The 19,550-nt window shown below is 37.8% G+C and overlaps 1 protein-coding gene across 4 annotated transcripts in view; it reads right to left on the bottom strand.

The window, feature by feature from the left end:
• Positions 1–19,550, bottom strand: part of DAPK1 (death associated protein kinase 1) — a 115,889-nt gene that overhangs the window by 52,482 nt on the left and 43,857 nt on the right. For all 4 annotated transcript variants that reach the window (XR_013542066.1, XM_020805825.3, XM_020805824.3 and 1 more), the window contains exons 3-5: positions 17,338–17,559; positions 1,720–1,858; positions 983–1,112 (exon numbers count right to left, since the gene is read on the bottom strand). Coding sequence is in view for 3 of the 4 variants with exons in the window: in XM_020805825.3 (XP_020661484.3) it covers positions 983–1,112; positions 1,720–1,858; positions 17,338–17,559 (491 nt within the window). In the remaining variant the exon portion in view is untranslated. The remainder of the gene's footprint in view (positions 1–982; positions 1,113–1,719; positions 1,859–17,337; positions 17,560–19,550) is intronic.

The raw sequence follows: 19,550 nt of genomic DNA, 5'->3' as shown, positions 1-19,550 counted from the left end.
AACGGTCCAAGACCAAGCCAGGGAGGTCCAAGCAAATCAGGAAAAGCTAAGTAAAGTTAGAGAAGTACGCATGAAAGTCCCTATCAAAGCGGCTGCAGCGGCAGCAGCAAGAAAGGAACTGAAGCACTCAGTGCCAGGGGTGGAGTTATAGCCAGGGTGGGAGGTCCCAGCACCATATGCTCGAGCTAGAAAGTTCTGAGGCTGTTCCACACGAGTGCAGATTAACCCATTAGTATGCATTCGCAGAGACCACGAAGAAGAACTCTGACAACTCCAGCAGGCATTAAACAGGATGGAGAACATATGGCATCTGGTGGAACACTGTAGTATAAAACTGTCAACACACTCAACAACAGTACCAGCACCATATTCTGGAACTGGTTCTTTGAGGAGGAAAAGAACTCCTGTAGAGGCCCTCCAAATCTGAGGAACAACCCAGAAAAACGGCAATGATATTAAATGCCCATTGCACAGGACAGGCAAGCAGTTTCAGTAGCGTGTCAGAAACCAAACTGAAACACAAATATCAGTATAATTTAGAAATGCCTGGTTGGAGAAATCCCTTGAGCAGCAGTACCTTGCCCTAAGATGTGACACTTGCAAGTTGCTGAGAGTTATCAAGATCCACTTTTTCAGATCTTAGGTGAGTTCTGCAAGAGCTGAAAACTACTTGCTTTAATACCACTTGTACTGGCAGCCTCGCTGTGAATTTTTAAAAACAAGTTGAAGACTTGGTTCTTCTGGCAGGCCTTCCCCCTCCCATTACATAGCTTCCTTTTCCCATTTTTATCCTGTTGTCTTTATTAATTTTTATTGTTTTTAATAATGAATGTTATTCGAATGCTGTTTTTATCTTTAAACTTTGTAAGCCGCCCAGAAATAGATTCCCGAATCTAGATGGGTTGGGTAAATGGAACAAATAAATAAATAAAAGAAATAAAAACGTGTTACACTAGCAAAATAATCAAGAAAAAACACTCACCAACAAATTCAGGTGTTCCAAAAATATTCTTAAACTCATTGCTAAAGTCTATTTTATGTGCTAAGCCAAAGTCAATGATCTTGATACGAGGCTTTGGTACACTTCTATCCAGCAGCATTATGTTCTCAGGCTTTAAAGAAAAAACATGATATGTGTGAACAGATCCAAAACACACTCAGTTTGAAAACATGGTCTTTTTCAGATTAGAATTCAGGATCATATGCTGTAATCATTTCATCTCTTTAGAAATCTATTTATGGCTCTCTCTTCTAAAATAAAATGGGGTCTTTGAGAAACCAAGTCAAGGCACATGTTCATGTACACACACATGAAGTTAAGATTCCTACTAAAAAGAAACTGCTCATAAAAGTCCCATTGGTTCTGCATGTTTCCTCTAGTTAGAAGGGACTTGCATTAGCAAATCCTGTTAATTCAGTGAACCCACTCTACCCAGGTCTAACAACTTTATTTAGCCCATAATGTATAATCAAAAGTAACATCCAAATTAATAAGAATAAGGCAATACTGTACATTACTTTTGCTATGGAAAAACACTGATTTTATCTTTAAATTCTACACTATACATCCATACTTTGTATTTTTATATCCTGCAATGTACAGTTGTTCTTTCCAAAATGTTAAATTGTATTACTATTAGGCATTTGTTTGGAATATCTGAATTCTAGGAGATGCTTTATGCAATATTCCCAGTCATTTTTTTAAAATTTCCAACATACCTTGAGATCAAAGTGTGCAATTTGCAAAGAGTGCAAATAGTTAACACCATTAAGGATCTGCTTGAGAAATTCTGTGGCTTCCTCTTCTGTCAGGGATTCCTTTTCCGCTAAAAAATCAAAGAGTTCCCCTCCTGCAACACTGTGAGAACAGAAGCAGCAGTTACTGACTTTAACCAATTGATTTTAATTTATTTTTCAGTTCAAGGACTTTGCACAGCCATATTAAGAAAGACCACCAGTTTATAAAAGCTTTCTGCATAGGCCTGAACACATTTTCCAATTCAGAAATGTAATTCAGTTTGGCAAATTTAATTTAGTAATGCTGGTCTGTGAAGATTTTAGGAACCTAAACATTTGGTGACGGTCTGCAAATAAAAATCTGAACTGTCTTTTTATCTGTTTGAAACTGATTGTACTATTTATTTAAGCAAGCAGGTACTACAGTATATCTGACTTGGGAAAATATTTCTTAAATTTAGGGAACTTAAGTAGAGTATTAACAAGTCTTTGGGGGGCTAAGGAAGAAATAGCTACAATATACAGTATCTTGAAGTGAAAACAGGGCATTGATTTTTTTAAAAGCACAGAAAAGTCACACAAAGTGACTGCACAATTCACACACACACACATCTGTGTACAGGTTTGTATCTGCTTGCACAGAAAGGACTGAGGTTGACTGACAGTTGCAGGGTGTGTTTGTCAGGAGCTCAAGTTAGGACAGCTGAGAAATGTGAAAAAATGTTTATGAATGGACCTCCAAGATGACAAATCTTAATACAGTGGTGCCCCGCTTGACGATTACCTCGTTAGACAAGGAAATCGCTTAACGATGAAGTTTTTGCGATCGCTTTTGCAATCACAAAATGATTTTTTAAATGGGAAAAATTGCTTCACGATGATTGGTTCCCTGCTTCGGGAACCGATTTTTCGCTTTACAACGATCAGAAAACAGCTGACTGCCAGTTTTCAAAATGGCCACCCGCTATTTAAAATGGCTCCCTGCTGTGCTTAGGATGGATTCCTCGCATTACAGGCACCAGAAAATGGCTGCCCTATGGAGGATCTTCGCTGGATGCTAAGGTATTTCGGCCATTGGAACGCATTGAGCAGTTTTCAATGTGTTTCAATGGGCTTTTTCATTTCGCTTGACAAGGATTTTGCTTAACAGCGATTTGAACAGAACGGATTATCCTTGTCAAGTGAGGCACCACTGTAGTTCCTGGCTGAAGAGATTCTATTTTCTGTATAAGAATGTGGATATGTGACAATTGGTTAATTACTGTTTTCAATGAGTGATATGAGTTAGAATGACCATGGTGAAGAGGCAGGGAATAATAGTGTAGTACTGTTAATTATTGTATCAAAACAAAAACCTTACCTGCCTACCTACCCATCCACATACCAGGACTGGAAGTGTGTAAAGTTTTAAAAAGTAAAGGTTTATGATTTTATATTTCAGAAACTGATGGCACGAAACATTGTTCCTTTATTTTGGTTTAATTTGTTTACTGAACTCTCTTTGTTCCTTTTTGTTTTCAAATGCTCTTTCTGATTTACAAACCCTGCTTACAATTTCCACAGACAGCAGAAACAAGATTTGACACTAATGTATAATGACACAGCATACATTAGTGTATGACACAGCACACACTAATGTATGCTATGTCATATGATTTATACATTGTCACCAAAATAAGCTTATGTTTCACCAAAACATTATTGCTTTTAAAAAATACAGTGTGAAGTCAATCCTTAGCCCTGGCAGTATTAAAGTGGCGGTATAAATGGGAAAGCTGTTTGCCTTGGTTGATAGAGGCATAATCCAAGAGAAGGAACATATTCATATGTTCAAAAAACAATCCCAAAACTAGAGCAGGAGTTTGGCAGTGGCCGTCTTCTGAGAGATGGCATATGTAGGAAGTGGGTGAACACTTCAGATCTATTAAAAATCTCAAATATTCTGCTTTTCAAATCAAGAAAATTAAAAATGAATGAAATCACACAAACTTTTATTCTATCAATCACTTTTTAGTAGTAAAGAATATGAGTTGGTAGTAATGGTATATTGACTCACTATACTATTCCTTATTTTCAATTGTACAGTGACACAAATACAAAAAAGAAAAAGAAAATGTGTATGTGGTTGTTTTTTTTACAGTATTTGACAAATGTCAATCATCTACATTATTAGCAACGCAAATATTAAGAGACCAAGACAGATTTCCAACTGAAACATTACATCTATATCCTGGCCAGATCCCTATTACTTATGTCCAACAGTCAGGGCAGATAAAAATCAATAATTTCTATAATAAATCAATTTAAATAAAAAGTCAATTTTTGATTTAAATAATCAAAAATCCATTTTTAAAATTTAAACTGGGATTTAAATTGATTTAATTTAAATCAAATCCACCCTGCCAACAGTAAAAGTCCATTAGTGTCAATCTCAGCCACAAATTGCTGCATGTGAGGAAGTTTGAATACACATTAGCTATCATGTACTGTTTATATAACTCATACAGGGCATCAAATGCACCTTAGACTGTAACAGTTTGTTGTCAAAATTTATGCCAAAGAAGTTATCACTCCTACAAATTTTCAACTACATTCTGGCTTCTTTATTTATTACTTATTTACACATTTTTAACCTATCTAATATTTCTAAGGTAATGGTTAAGCTACTACACTACAATTATGTCATAATGCGAAAGAAATTTAGTTCTGATGCTACCACATGGAAGAAGTTTTAACAAAACTCTAGAAGACCAAAAGAAAGCCAGCCAGATTATTTCTTTTTGACCAGAGTTTTACACCAGCAATTTTTCATATTGGTTTTGTTTACTATTTCCCAGAGTGGTTCTGTATTTGTTTGTTCCTTTTTAATATTTGTATACTTCCCTGGGGCCTTTTTAAGGAGAAAGGGAGGGTAATAATAATAATAATAATAATAATAATAATAATAATAATAATAATAATAATAATAATAATAATAATAATAATAATAATGATGATGATGATGATGATGATGATGATGATGATGATGATGATGATGATGCTTATGGATTCCATAAATTAATCTATCTGCAATATACCATATATACACAATTGATACTTATTTGTATTGTAGTTCTGATCATATCTATAAGCAGAATGATTTTACAGAAGGCACTGTAAGAATTTAATGGGAAAGGCAAGTGTACTGCCATTTCAAGTGATATGTACAGCCACAACGGCATACATACTAACAATATGAACCAGACATGAGTGATCTCTTCTCTTTCTAGAACATATGACCATCCCTGTTAGTATGGCTACCAATTGTATTTATTAATTCATTATTAATTCTTGTATCATTAACCCTTACTGTTTTTATACCTCCCAGCAGTATGTGTGGCATTTTTACCTGGCACACGTTTCAACATGACTGTGTGAAAAACCATCTAGGATAATTTATCAAGAATATGAATATAAAGTAAAACATGTGATGAAAAGATACTTTGGTGGGATGGAAGATAACATAATCCTGCAGCCTCCTTCTGACTGCTGATCAATAGTTTCACTTGACTTGAGTGCACTTTTGGCTTGATATTTCGTATTTCCTGCTCAACTCCCACTTAAAATCCAAATGTTTCTCTTTAATTTCCCTTGCTAGGTCTAAGCATAATTAAAATTATATTTGCAATGGTGTTATTCATAGGATTCATTATATTTTCCATCAACCTAAGATGAAATATGTGGAATGTTTCCATTTTTTAACTTGAAAAGTTCACTTGCATTTTGTTAATTCTTATTTGAGAAATAAGTGTAGTATAGCAAAGTTATATTAATAAACTGACTGCTCAATAACTTATTCTTTGGAGATGTATGTATCCCACACTCATTATAGTTTTGCAATTTTATAACACATTTAAAACAATGTTTCCTGTATCAGACACAACTTCATATTTTGTCATGCAAGCTCACAAAAGAGTTTACCCATAACATATTTATAGCAAGAATGGAGAGCAATCCTAACTAAATTTTCTTTCTTTTGTCTCTAAAGTAGGGATTACTGAATAAATTCTGCTATAGAGGGCCACTTACTGTGGTTTGGGACAGCGCAGAGGACTGAGTCAGCAGGTGTTACGCAGGTGCCCCACCTCCTCCAGCGAGTGCCCCATCAGAAGCAGTGCTGCCCCAACCCCCTTTTCTGACTGGGTGCCCACAGGATGAGGCGGGGCATGGAATCCAGGGTGCCCACGGAACACATGCAGCCCAATCCTCTGAACTCCACCAAACCACAGTAAGCACCTGTCTCTAAATTCTACATACCCCGTTTCCCTGAAAATAAGACCTAACCTGAAAATAAGCCCTAGTAGGATTTTTCAAGATGCTCTTAATATAAGCCCTACCCCAAAAATAAGCCCCAGTTAAATGAAACCCCACCCTCCACCATTGTGCAGCAACCAGAACATGACATGACTGTATTTGAATAAATGTAGATTGTTGTACATGAAAAAAAACATCCCCTGAAAATAAGCCCTGCTGGGTTTTCTGGAGCAAAAATCAATATAAGACCCTGTCTTATTTTCGGGGAAACATGGTAGCTCCATTGAGTTCTGCATGCTCTTGCATTCTGAACAGCAGCAATTACAGATTCTAAACATTTCAAATACAATTATATTTAATCCAGACCATGTCTGAATACAGTGCCTTCCAGAGTCAGCATTATTACCCTGTTTCCCCCAAAATAAGACCTAACCTGGAAATAAGCCCTAGTAGGTTTTTTCAAGATGCTCATAGTATAAGTCCTACCCCCAAAATAAGCCCCAGTTAAATGAAACCCCGCCCTCCACCATTGTGCAGCAACCAGAAGATGACATGACTGTATTTGAATAAATGTAGATTGTTGTACACGAAAAAATTAAACATCCCCTAATGCATTTTTGGAGCAAAAATTAATATAAGACCCTGTCTTATTTTCAGGGGAACGTGGTAGAAAAATTCTGAGTAGTACTTTCATAACAGAATACTTGTCTATTTTGCACACTGAGAGAGTATGGAACACATCATTAATCACTAGCTCATGGAAGAATTATAAATTATAGATCAATGAGTTTTAGCAACCTGATTTCTCATTTAAGCAGAATTTCTACATAACCTTCTCCCCATAAAAAATGAAGGGAAACTGATCAATCGCATTATAGTAGAGATTCCAGAATGGCTCATCATATGTATGGCTACGGATACTTTAGTTTCATCCTTAGTATCAAACAACTGGAAGGAAGTTGCATTGATTCAAAAGACTGCTTTTTAAAAAGGCTGATTAATTTTTGAGAAAGTATGTACAAATGCTCATATAGTATCGATTGTTCTCAAGGCAGGAAAAGGAAGAAGTCAATGCATATTTTGATCTATGTATCCAGAATAAAACATATCTAAACTCAACTTCCTGTTTATAAAACACAAGAATGCTGAAACAGAATACTGCTTTTTTTTTTGGCACCACATTCTTGCAGAAGTAAACGCTAATATATATGCACAATGTGATGAAATTACATACAGCCCAAAATTGCTATAGAAAGCTGTACATCAGCTGTAATTTGCCACTACCAGTGATCTTCTCACTGCACAGGTGGGCACCTCCTAAAACAATTTCATCAATGATTTTTAAGACTCAAAGATCTTGAAACAAACAAGCAAACAAACTTGTAGTTAACACTTTCTTCTTTAGGGACCACAGCAATGAATTATTTCTCAAATGAACAAACCCTTTATCCAAGCTTTGGGATTAAATGTTCCATCCCATGAGGTATCATTACACATCTTAAATTATCACCCTGAAACAGATTAATTTCAATAACCGGCATAAACATTCCTTAATGAAGTATAACTATTGTACTATATTCTTTTATTAATGAACTGATTAAATAAAGAAGACATCTAAAGATTTATATTCCAATGGAAGATTTTAAGCATAGTGTTAATTCTGCATTTAATAAAATTAAATGGCTTACATTGGACATGGTTAGTAAACAGGAAAACAAAATTCCGGTATTAAGCACGCTTTATTAATGATACAGGCTTCCCATCAGCCAATCCAAGCTGTTGCCTACATTATTCATGATGGAAAATCAGATCTGACTTTTTAATTGCTTCCCCTCTTAATTTCTTGGTGAGGCATAAAAATAGTAATTGGGTTCAATGTGGAATATCTTCAATCTATTATTATACATATATTCAATTTTACAAAAAAAAAAAAGTTTATGGAAGTAGAATATTGCTTCTGTCTGCAGCTCAAAACCCCAGGAAATGGTCTAGCACTGCCTTGCAGTATTGTGCCTACGCTCTCAGCAGGAAAAAGGATGCCAAACTTTGCATAGCAAGGCTGAATATCTATCACACCAAAATCAGCAATGAACATGGTCTACAGCTCCCCTTCTTATTCTTACTACCATTCACAGACCCAAGCAAGGGGAAATCCCAGACCCTTGCTCCCTTTCTCATCATTTAATCACTTCTCACAGAAGCACAAAACAATGCTCATGGCTGATTTTCAAGACGTTTTCTAAGTATTTATTGTTTGGGGTGCAAAGCAATCCAAATGCCCAGAAAAAAATTCTTTTGTTGAAGTATGGACATCTAGAGTTGTCATTTGTATTCTGACACAACTCCTGTTACTTGTGGCTAATTGACAGAATCTCATTCACCCAAATGATCAATCATAGGGATCCTATCAATTTTTTCATCGCTCCCCTCTTTCTCTGTGGCTTCTCTCTCTCTCTCTTTCTCTCTCTCTCTCTTCATTGATTTCCCCAGCTCCCTTTCTACCTCCATCTCCTCCAGTCTCATGGCCCTTGTGCACCCTTTTTTCACTATCTCATTCTGTAGCTCCTCCCTCCTTCCCTTCTCCAGCCTCAAACTCTGTGGCTTCTTCCTTTGTGGCTTTTATCTCTCTCCCCTCTCCCTGTGACTCTTGTTTCCTACTTTACTATGTCTGTGACTCCTCTCTTTCTTTTTGTGGCCCTTCCATTTCTGCATCCACTAAAGCCACGCTTTCCTGTTGTGGCTCTTTTTTCTCCCTGTGGCTCCATTATCTCTTTCCTCTCCTGTAGCACCTTTCTTGCTGCCCCACCATGTTTAATTATACTTCTTCCTGTGGTAAGGCTACAGTCTCAATCTACCTTCCTGCCCAGAAGTAAGTCCCATTCACCTTAATGAGACTGAAATGGTTCGATATGGTCCTGATTAAAGTAACAGTTAAAAAGTTGTAACTTTCTCTTTGGACTGTTCCCTCCTATCAGTAACAGTTTCTGTACACCTCTCATGTAACATTTTACAATGAATAACTCTACAAAAGCAAACTTGCACTCCTTGACATACTGCCGATGACCACTGGGAGAATGTCCTCCATATTTGTGAAAAGGGAAGTCCTCATGGACATCTATGGAAAGCTCTGACATTGTCGTTGCCCACCCACAGAGATATACTCAAGAAGGCCATGGATATGGCCCCCTCCTTTGTACAATGTGGTGTGAAACTGGGCCAGCAGCTATACTGGTCTTGAAAGTGATTGCAGCTAACCCCACTATCTCAGATATCAGTGGAAAAGACAAGTACAGTGGTGCCTTGACCTATGAACATCCCCACATGCAATCATTTTTAGTTACGACCAGCTCCAGCCTCAAACTTTTGCTTCAACTTGTGGCTGGAGCTTCGAGTTACAACCAAAAAAAGGCAGGGGAAAAAGGTGGGGAATTAAAATTGCTAACCTTTGGTAGGCAAAGAGGTTGCTTCTTTGTAGCTCTTTCGCCCCAGCAGTTAGAGTGAGTGCGATCAGAGGAGGTTTCAGACTGCCTGGTAAGGTAAGGTGCTGCTCTCTGCTTTTTAAAAACTGTTCTGGGTGGGTTTTGTAGCATGGTTTTGGGCTGGGTGGTGGGATTATGTTTCTATGCTGTGATGGGTCTTGCAGGGTTTGTTTGATTTTTGGTTCCCCCCCCCCCATTTCCAATGGGTCTTAGGGAGGTTGTTTGCTTTTTGGTTCCCCCCCCAATTTCCGATGGGTCTTGGGGTGTTTGTTTGCTTTTTGGGTTATCCCCCCACTTCTGATGGATCTTGTGGGGTTTCTTTGCTTTTTTTGCATTTCCAAGGGGTCTTTCATGCTTTGCTTGCTTTCTGCTTCGCTTTTTTCCATCTCCGATGAGTCTTGCATGGTTTGCTTTTTTTGCTTGCCTTCTGCTTTGCTTTTTTTCCATTTCCGATGGGTCTTGCACCATTATGTAGTGCCTAGAATGAAATACTGGAGCTTGTGAAATATAGGTTCTAGTGTTCACTGAAATATAAAATTCACAGGGAAGGATAAAAACCTTTGATGCTGCCTTGAGCTGACTGGAGGAAAAGCAGAGTAAAATGTAACTATTGGAAGAGAGAGGAGGGGAGAGATAGATGCTCTAAGCTTCTGAGAAAAGCTAGAAATAAAAGGAAAAACTGCCCTATACATCTTACTCTGGCTATAATGAAGAGGTAAGACCAAAAAACCTGGTTTCTCTGCCACTGTCTCCCCCCCCCCCATGAGAGTACTACTCGGTAAAATGCTCTTTATGTAACTTTAAATAATGATTGGCAAATTAAGAAGTTTAAATTTGTAAGTTGGACCATCTTTAACATGGGCACCTTTTAAACAAAGATACTTGAAGTACATATTTTCTTAAAAGAAAACACTCCTTCTGATGTGCTGTGAACGTTGGGAAAATAAAAGAGCTTTAAATTTTTATATTGAATGGCAGCTTTCCATTCTCATTTTCTGCATGTTGGGCATTAAAAGTAATTTTCTACATACTTGCCTGGAGAGTTCAGTGTGGCTTACTCTCAAGCACTTGCCAAAGTCCTGTTGTGCAGTTATGCATAAGGCATAGCTTTAGGCAGCAAATTATCAGAAGTTAAGAACTAAGAACATATGACATACTAAGTCATATGACTAAGTGTTCAACAGATAACACCTACAAGCAACATCCTCTAGTTTTCAGCCTTGCTGGGTGCGCGTGCAATTCCACTCCTCCACGCACTGGGTTCCATCACGACTGGTACCTAATGTAATCACTGAGCGGAGAAGAGAGCTGAGCGGAGGGAAGGAGGAGGAGTGGAATTGCACGCGCACCCAGCAAGGCTGAAAACTAGAGGATGTTGCATGCACATGCGCCCAGCTTAGAAGGAACAATTTAAGGCTTTCTTAACTTGTGTCAATTCACCATTACATTTCGGCCATAATATGTGGAAATTTTAAAATTAGAAATGTTTCTAATACTGTACTCTATTTTAATATATTAATACGAGTGGTATTTCACTTTTCAATGGTCTTTAGACTGAAAGGAAAATTTTTCAGTCACAAATATTTCAGTTGAAATACCTGATTTTTTTTAAAAAAAGGCAACTTTAAATGTCATTTTCCAACAAATTCAAAGACCTATACTTGATGCTTTGTTGACCTGTATTCATTGAGAAAAAGGACAAATAAAGATACAGAGAATAGGTGAATTCCCCAAGTCTAAATAGAACTGCTTTAGTCTTCCACATTAATTCTCAGTTCTATGTACAATAACTAGAAATTAATCATACATTGTTGCACATATTATATAAATTATTGCTCTCTACTGTAACATTAGCTTTTGTGTGTCTGCTACTCTTTGTAGTGACAATTAATAAATATTTATTTATGTGTTTAAATATTCATATTCTGCCTTTCCTTAGAAGATTGCAAGGCTGCTAACAGTGCTAATCCCCATAAATTAATTATTTAAAACTCTATTTTCTAACCAAAGATGACATCCAATCTTTAGTGTCTTGTCTTCTATTCATGCAACAGATCCTTCTCTTCCCATCCCACCTCAACAAATCTGTTCCTCAGCATCCTCCTGTTACCCAGGTAAATGTCTGAGAAATACAGTGGAATTTGAAGAAGAGAGAAAGAGTACTCTGCTGACTGATGCTGTTCCAGCTGAGGGAAGACACTAACTGGATATTATCATAACATTCTAATAGCAACACTGCCTTTCTCTCATAACAGGACCTCAACTGGTTTCAGTTCTCTCTTGCGCTTGTATGTGTGCGGCGGGGCACACCTACACTACTAAAACCAGTTATGGGAGAAAGATTAAATATAAACAGTGTATCGTAATAGCAGCATATATTTAATATATTCTTGAAGGCTTTCACGGCCGGGATCTGATAGTTGTTGTGGGTTTTTCGGGCTCTTTGGCCATGTTCTTTCTGTCCCTGCAACTGCTAAGCTGAATACAATAAACTATACATTTAATAGTTTTTAATGCAATGACTTCTTAAGTGTTTAGTTGGCTTGTTTAAATTTGTGTGCCACCTTGGATCCCTACACAGAGAGAAAAGGAGCATAAAAATGTAATGAATGAATGAGCAAGATACCTCACAACCAATGGCTGGTAAAGCTGAGGGGAGAGAATGAGTACTGGGGGACCGGGCTATGGGTAAGCACCCCATTTAGAGAATCTACTAGAAAGCCAGCAGAGGAGTTTGGGGGTGCAACTGGAACCAGCATAGGGGTTGGATTGGCAGCAGGGGCCAGAAAAGGAGTTCCGGAAGGACACTGGGGATTGTCTTGTGTTTATTTTCTATGTTAAATAAATATCTTGTGTGTGATGTGTGTGTGTGTGTGGTGTGTGTGTGCGCGCACAAGAGAGCAAATGTGTATGTGAAAGACTGCATGCGCTCCCATGCATTGTGTTTCTTCTTTATGGGAGGCAACTGTTCGAACTACTTGCTTTTTAGACTTGTCAGTTTACATTTCTGTTAAACAGGCATTCTGGTGGAAAAGAAAATTGATTCAAAGTAGTTTTCTGTTCTGGCGTTTGCCTCTCAAATCTCTTGTATTTAGCTTCCTGGCTCAGTTGCCAATCTTCTTGTCTCACCAATCTGGTCTGTGACACTATTATTTTCTGACTGGCCATATTCCACCATGGCAGCCTTTCTGCCATGTTGCCAAGTACTTTAATACTCCGAATGTACAAACCAGCCCCCTTCACAACTGTGGCGTTGTGTTAATGTATATAAAAATGAAAAGAACATCCAAATTCAACAGATACCAGTGGACTACTGAAGTAGAAATGGAAAGAAATATCATTCTTTGTCACACATGGAATGTATAAAAATTTAGCAAGACAAAAATAGCAAAAAATGAAAAATAGCAAGGCAATGTATCTATACCCACTGCATTAAAGGGAAATCTGACACATATCATCTTTATAAACATAAGGAAAGCACAGAAAAACTCGTATGACAAATTCAGAGCTGTTACAGGGCTGCCACTGAAATTTTATTTTTCATTTCCTTGACTTTCCCTAACTTTTTTCCAATTTTCTTGACCACCATTCAAATATAACCACAAGTTAAAAATGAATAGGTCATGTTGCATTAATGCAAGTCTTAATGAAATGTTCCACTCTATAATTACACAAGTCTCAACTGGAAAAATATTTGTCAAAGTAAGAGATTTAATATCAGCTTCTTTTGATATTAACTGTAGCAACATTTGTTTTGCAACTGCACCAAAAATTACACCAAGATACAAATTTCAATTCAAGTAAACTCAATGCTTAACAAATGACATAGCATTTTTAGCATGAGACAAAACATCCATTCCATACACAAGCATGACCCCAAAACATGCAAATCTTTATATATAAATTGAACGGAATACTAGCAGGTAGGGATGGAAACAGTAGATGTTTAAGGTTTGTATCTTGCTAAATGTTTAAACTAGCCTTGCTTTGCATATGCTATAGGCCAGCGATAGCGAACCTATGGCATGCGTGCCACAGCTGGCATGTGGAGCCCTTTCTGCCGGCACATGAGCCATAAGTCGACGGATTGTTACTTCCCCCCCCCCACAGTCAAACCCGAGCAGGCGGCTGCAACCGTGCTGCTTGTACCCAGACAGGCTCCGGAGCAGCTGGTGCTGACGGTGGATCTGGAGTGGGGTCTCCAGGCACCTCCACGCCCGGGATTCCCCGTTCTGCCACCGCCACTTCCGGTGCCGCCACTTTTCTAGTTTGGGCACACGAGCCCAAAAAGTTTTGCCACCACTGCTATAGGCAGACCTTGGAAATCATGCAGGGACAGAGCTGAACAAACACATTAGGCTGGTTGCTGGGGGAGGAGTTGAGAAAAAGGTGAAGCTGGGAAAGGGCAACATTAAGTTTTACTTGTATTCTGCTAATTCTCTATTCTAGTTGCCACAAGAACAAAACATGCTCTTGCAGAAGCAGGTCAAAAATCCACTGCTTGAATATATTTTAATCATAATTTCCCTGACTTTTCCTGACTTCAGACCAATTTTCCTGATTTTCCCTGACCAATTTCCATTTCCCTGACTTTCCAGAAAGTGTTAAAAAGGAGCAAATACATACATACATACATACATACATACATACATACATACATACATACATACATACACACACACACACACACACACACACACACACACACACACACACACACACACACACACACACACACACACACACACACACACACATATTTCACAATGGGAGATTTTAATGCTAAGATAGGAACAAGAGTCTGCAGAGAGTTTGCTGGAAAATACAGACTGGAAATATATAATGGTGAACCAATTATACAATTCTGTGAGAGTGATAACACAAACATCCTATCACCAAGGAGGATGTATACTGTACATGGAAATCCCTGCAAGATGGCAATACTACTATTACTATAATGAACATTATACATTACTTCTAGTTAATTGGGGGTACCTAAACAGCACCTCTGTACTGATGAAATAACTTTGTCTTAATTAGTAACCTGGAATTTTAGAAAATGAAGTAGAGAGCTTTCAAATCAACTGGAAAAAACAAATTAGCAGAAGCAAATGAGAAATCAATAGAATTATTTCAAGATACAGAGACTAGATCTATTAAAAAAACAGACCAACAGACATATAAAAAATGGCCCTCAGATTGGAAATGAAGCTCTATTCTCGCTGCAAAAACAAGACCAGGAGTGGATTGTAGTACTAATCATGAAAACTATTCATATCAAAAATCAGAGTAAAAATGAACAACAAACAACAATCACAGTGTCAAAATATAAACAGCATCCTTGAAGAATTTAAAATATGAAAACAACATATGTGCTTTACTAAGCTTCATTGATCACAAAGCAGAAGAACAGTTACTTGTAACAAGAAATATAATTAAAGAATGCAAAAAGATTAACCTTGCAGTCAAAAGAAAACCCTCAGAATTCTTTAAAACTGTTGAGAAACAACATTATAGGTCACAAAAATACAGATTTCATTATTTATGAATTTTTTTAGCAACTTGCATGTAGGGACAGACAACCACATTGTAATAATCACTGCTCAAAAAGAGAAGAGAAAAATAACAAAATGAAATGAAAATGAAAAACAAGATCTTCCATAAGGTCCAAGAAATTGAAGGGAATCAAAAACCACAATTACAGATACTGAAAGAACAACAGTGGAATATATTATCTGATCAGGCAAAAGTAAAGAGAAAATGGAAACAATACAGTGGAACCTCGACTTGCAAACGTCCCTACCTACAAACATTGCGACGTGCCAACGGAGCTGTCACAGGGCTTCCCGGCTGCCATCAGAGACCTCCTGGGGGTCCGATCACGGTGGCAGGGAAGCAATTTTTAATTTCCCGCCCTTTCCCGCCACCGCAATCGGACCCCAGGAGGTCTCCCAGGGCTTCCCCGCCACCATCAGAGATCTCCTAGGGGTCCCCCCGCCACTGCCGATTGCTGCCTTCAGGCTTTCCCGGTGGGTAGACTGGGCATACCAGGGGAGGGCCTGGTAGACCAGGCCTACCAGAGGAGGGCTTCCCCTGGTAAGTCTGGTCTACCCCCCTCAAGAAAGCCTGAAGGCGCCAATCATGGTGACGGGGGACCCCCAGGAGGTCTCATGAGCATGCCAGGCCCTCCTGTCTTCTACTGCCTTCCGGTCAAATTCATGTTGGTAGTTTTGATGACATTGTCCAACCATCTCATCTTCTGCTGTCCTCTTCTCTTGCCTTCGCACTTTCCCAACATTTCTGTCTCAGTATTGCCTATGTGGCTTTGGGCAAGCTGCCTTGGAGGACTGCCATAAATCAGAATTGCCTCGGCAGCGCATTCTTATTGACAGTTGTTACAATAAACTCTTTTGGTCTGTTATCTTCAAAAAAATCTTTCTAATGTACCCACTAAACACTTGATTTTACCTCAAAACAGAGTATCTGAGAAACATCACTATCCAACAGTCCTCTAAGGCAGCTTGCCCAAAGCCACATAGGCAATACTGAGACAGAAATACAAAAATCTGACATGCAATATAGCTGACAAAAAATGTCAAAGCTGCTAGAACTGATGATGTTTTAGCAGAAGCACTAGCGCTAACAGAAGATGATGACACAGACCACTGGTTCCCAACCATGGGTCCTCAGGTGTTCTTGGACTAAAACTTACAGAAGTCTTAACTACTAGCTTTGCTAGCCAGGATTTCTGGGAGCTGTAGTTGAGCAACATCTGGGGACCCAAAGTTGAGAAGTTCTAAGACTTTTAGAGAACCTTTTCAGTCAGATATATGGAACATTAATGCCTGAAATCTGTCTGAGATTAATCTGCATAATGCAAAAAGAAAAATGTCAATGCTACAGAACCATAAGTTTAATGACTCATTTGCCTCAATTTTTTTTCAAAGGTAACTGCCAGAGTCTTACTGCTTACATCTTGCAGCATAGGTCTGTCAATGTTAATTTAGCAGAGAATTTCCATTAGTTAAGACATTGGGGTTCACATATGGCATGGAATTGTGGATTTAACAAAAGCTACTATATAAAAAAAGAAAATAGCATTTGATATGTGGATTTATCTCAAGATGCCAAGAATTTCTGGACTGAAAGAGTGATCAACAGAGAAGTACTAAAGCAAATGAGAAAAACCAAGAAACTGTAACACACATAAAAAGAAGAATATTAGAGCACATTGGCCACTTAATGAAAAACAAAAAGTACTTTGTTACAGCCAATCATTTGAAGTAAAACAAGTAGGAAGAGAAGTATAAGACGGAGAACTTATTGGCTGAAGAACCTAAAACCTATTAGGTCTCAGTACAATATCACTGTTTAAAGCTACAACATCCAAAGCTAATATAGCCAACTCTGATAGGAGAGGAACAATGAGAAAAATGCCCCCCATATGTTTTGGACTATAATTTCCATAAGCTGCAACTAGCATGATCCATAGTTACACACAACAGATACTGTATGGTTCTCAAAACATCAAGTACCATTATTCCTTGATTACATTACTTTTTCCAACTAAGTAGAACGTTTGTGTGCACAGAATGGAATTATTCTCTGCTGCAAATCTTTTGCCTAGTCTGTAATCAATAATATTGCAATAATTATACCATTGATATTTCTGGATAGTTTTTTTGTTTTTCCTCTTTGTCTAGTAGTTTTTCTTAAGAATCTGCATGTTTCACTGAGATCTGTATCACAGTTCCTTTTAGTAGTGTAGAGAGGTGCATTTACAAATATATATACTTCTAATTTTCAGAACCGAAGTAATTTTACTTACAGTTCCAGAATAAGAATTACATCCATTTTACTTTCATAAACATCATGCAATGTGATCACATTGGGGTGCTGGATTTCTTTTAATATGTTTACTTCTCGTTCAATGTCCTCTCGACTCACTCCCCGACGGCTTGATTTTGTTCTTCGTTTCTTGATGAATTTTGCAGCATACTGTGCACCAGTGCTCTTCTCACGGCATTTCCTTACTACTGCAAACTGCCCACTAAAAACACAGAAGGGTAGGAATTTTTTTTAGAAGCAATATAACACCAATCTTGTTTTCTATAGCTTCAGTTGACTAACTACTGGATTTTAACAAGAAAAAAATAAATCTGGAACCCACTGAAAATTCTAGTGTTCTTCTTGAATAGGGACAAACTACCAAATCCTCCTTCGTGGTGTACTGCAAAATGACACTGAATATTTTTTGTCCAATCAGTACATTGCATGAGACAAAAAGTATCCCAATGGCAAAATGCAACTGATACAACTTTTGCAAATACATCTTTTGCCCCCTCCCCCAAAACAAAAAGCAATGGCAGCAAAAATTAAAGCCACATAGCAGGTGTCCTCAGACTAGAGGACATTAACTTTTCACATGACAGCACTGTACAACATCCATCTTCTAGGTCTAGTTCTCTTTGGATTCTGTAAGGAAGTGTGACTAAGTATTGGTTGCCAGTAGCAAGGTTATGTTATGGTTAATTGTACATCTCTTGTATTTCCTGAACCCACTGAGAACTACACTATCTCCACATCACTAAGATAGCATGTCTCTTCTGCTTCTGAGCATAATGGTTCCCATTTCCCCCCAAAAAAGGCATGGCACAATACTGGAGCCCAATGGCAAAATACAGCAGATCCCTTGGGATATTTTTTTTTTTTATCCCAGCCAAATTGTGCACATCATCCTGTTGCACAAGTGGCAGCTTGCATCTGATTTAAAGACTTCCTTTTTTAAAAAAATCAGAGGCCACCTGTACACAATGAGACAAAGTCATGTATACCCTGAAATAAAAAAAGGAAACTTTTAATCAGTAGGAATTTCCTATCGACAGTGATGTCACTCCTGTCGTGCAGGTGGAACTACACAATAGAATACTGTCATCTGTTGAAATCAACCATTGTTCATGGCAAGCAACCGAAATTTGGGGAGTGTGTTTATAACTTTTCAGTTAGCAATGTGGAAATGCCTACCTTGCAGATATATATCTGTATGAACTCTACAACAAAATGTGAGTCTAGAAAACAAAATCTTCTATCTTTGTGCAGGAAAGGTTATTTCCTATTTTTTTCCTGTGGTATGTAACAAATCTCTATTGATGCAGGTTCCCATATTAAGCAACAGTAAAAGTAGGACTGGGAACAGGTTTCTAAATTGTAGTTAACAGGAAACATAGTTATTACTAATCAAAATTATCATCAGTGGAGATGTAACATCAAAGTAGTTGTGTCACAGACAGGAAGGAGGGCTATTTATCTGATAATAAAGCATTTAGAAAAAAATTTGATTAAAGATACAGATTAGCATTTATTTTTCACCATTCTGGAAAGGAAGAATTGCTCCTAATCAATGGGTACCTTTACCATATGGTGTTGTTTTGACAGAAGTGGAACTCCAGAATAAATCTTTCTAATATAAGTTTCACTTTGAGTCCCCTGATTCACCACACTCCATTGTTCCATGTACCTATTATGGAGAGTTCTGGGGACAAAAAGAAGGGAAAAGAAATCCCCAATACTCTTCTCTGCTGGCCCTTTTCAATTATCCAGTCTACTTCACGAAACAGTGTGTGAAAGGTGATAATGAATAGTTCAGTTTTAATTTTTACATTCGCAGTGAATATTTCATATCTTCAACTTAATATTTCTGTTTGCTTCTCTTAATAGATGCCATTCACTTAGAACATTTCTGTTCAAAACAATTGAGACATACAGTACACTATTAACTTATTCTGAGTTTTTTAAAATGGTGCTATTCCATGTCTACTCAGAAAGAAAATATTCAGAAATTATGTTCCAGGTAAGCATCTACATTAAGGGCGGGGCATAAGGGTCACAATCCTAGGAGGTAACTTTCCATGGCTGAGCAGATCAATGCCACATTCACATCTTGTTCACAAAATTCTATGCATGTATGCCTGTGCGCACAATACACAGAGAGCTTATCTCCCTGTAACCCTTTCCTTTAACTATTGTTTACACAGAAAATAT

Source organism: Pogona vitticeps, chromosome 2 (assembly GCF_051106095.1).
Source record: "Pogona vitticeps strain Pit_001003342236 chromosome 2, PviZW2.1, whole genome shotgun sequence".
In the NCBI taxonomy this organism is placed as follows: Eukaryota; Metazoa; Chordata; class Lepidosauria; order Squamata; family Agamidae; genus Pogona; species Pogona vitticeps.
Note: the sequence above shows the minus strand (reverse complement) of the source record. Positions and strands in the feature narration are given on the sequence as shown.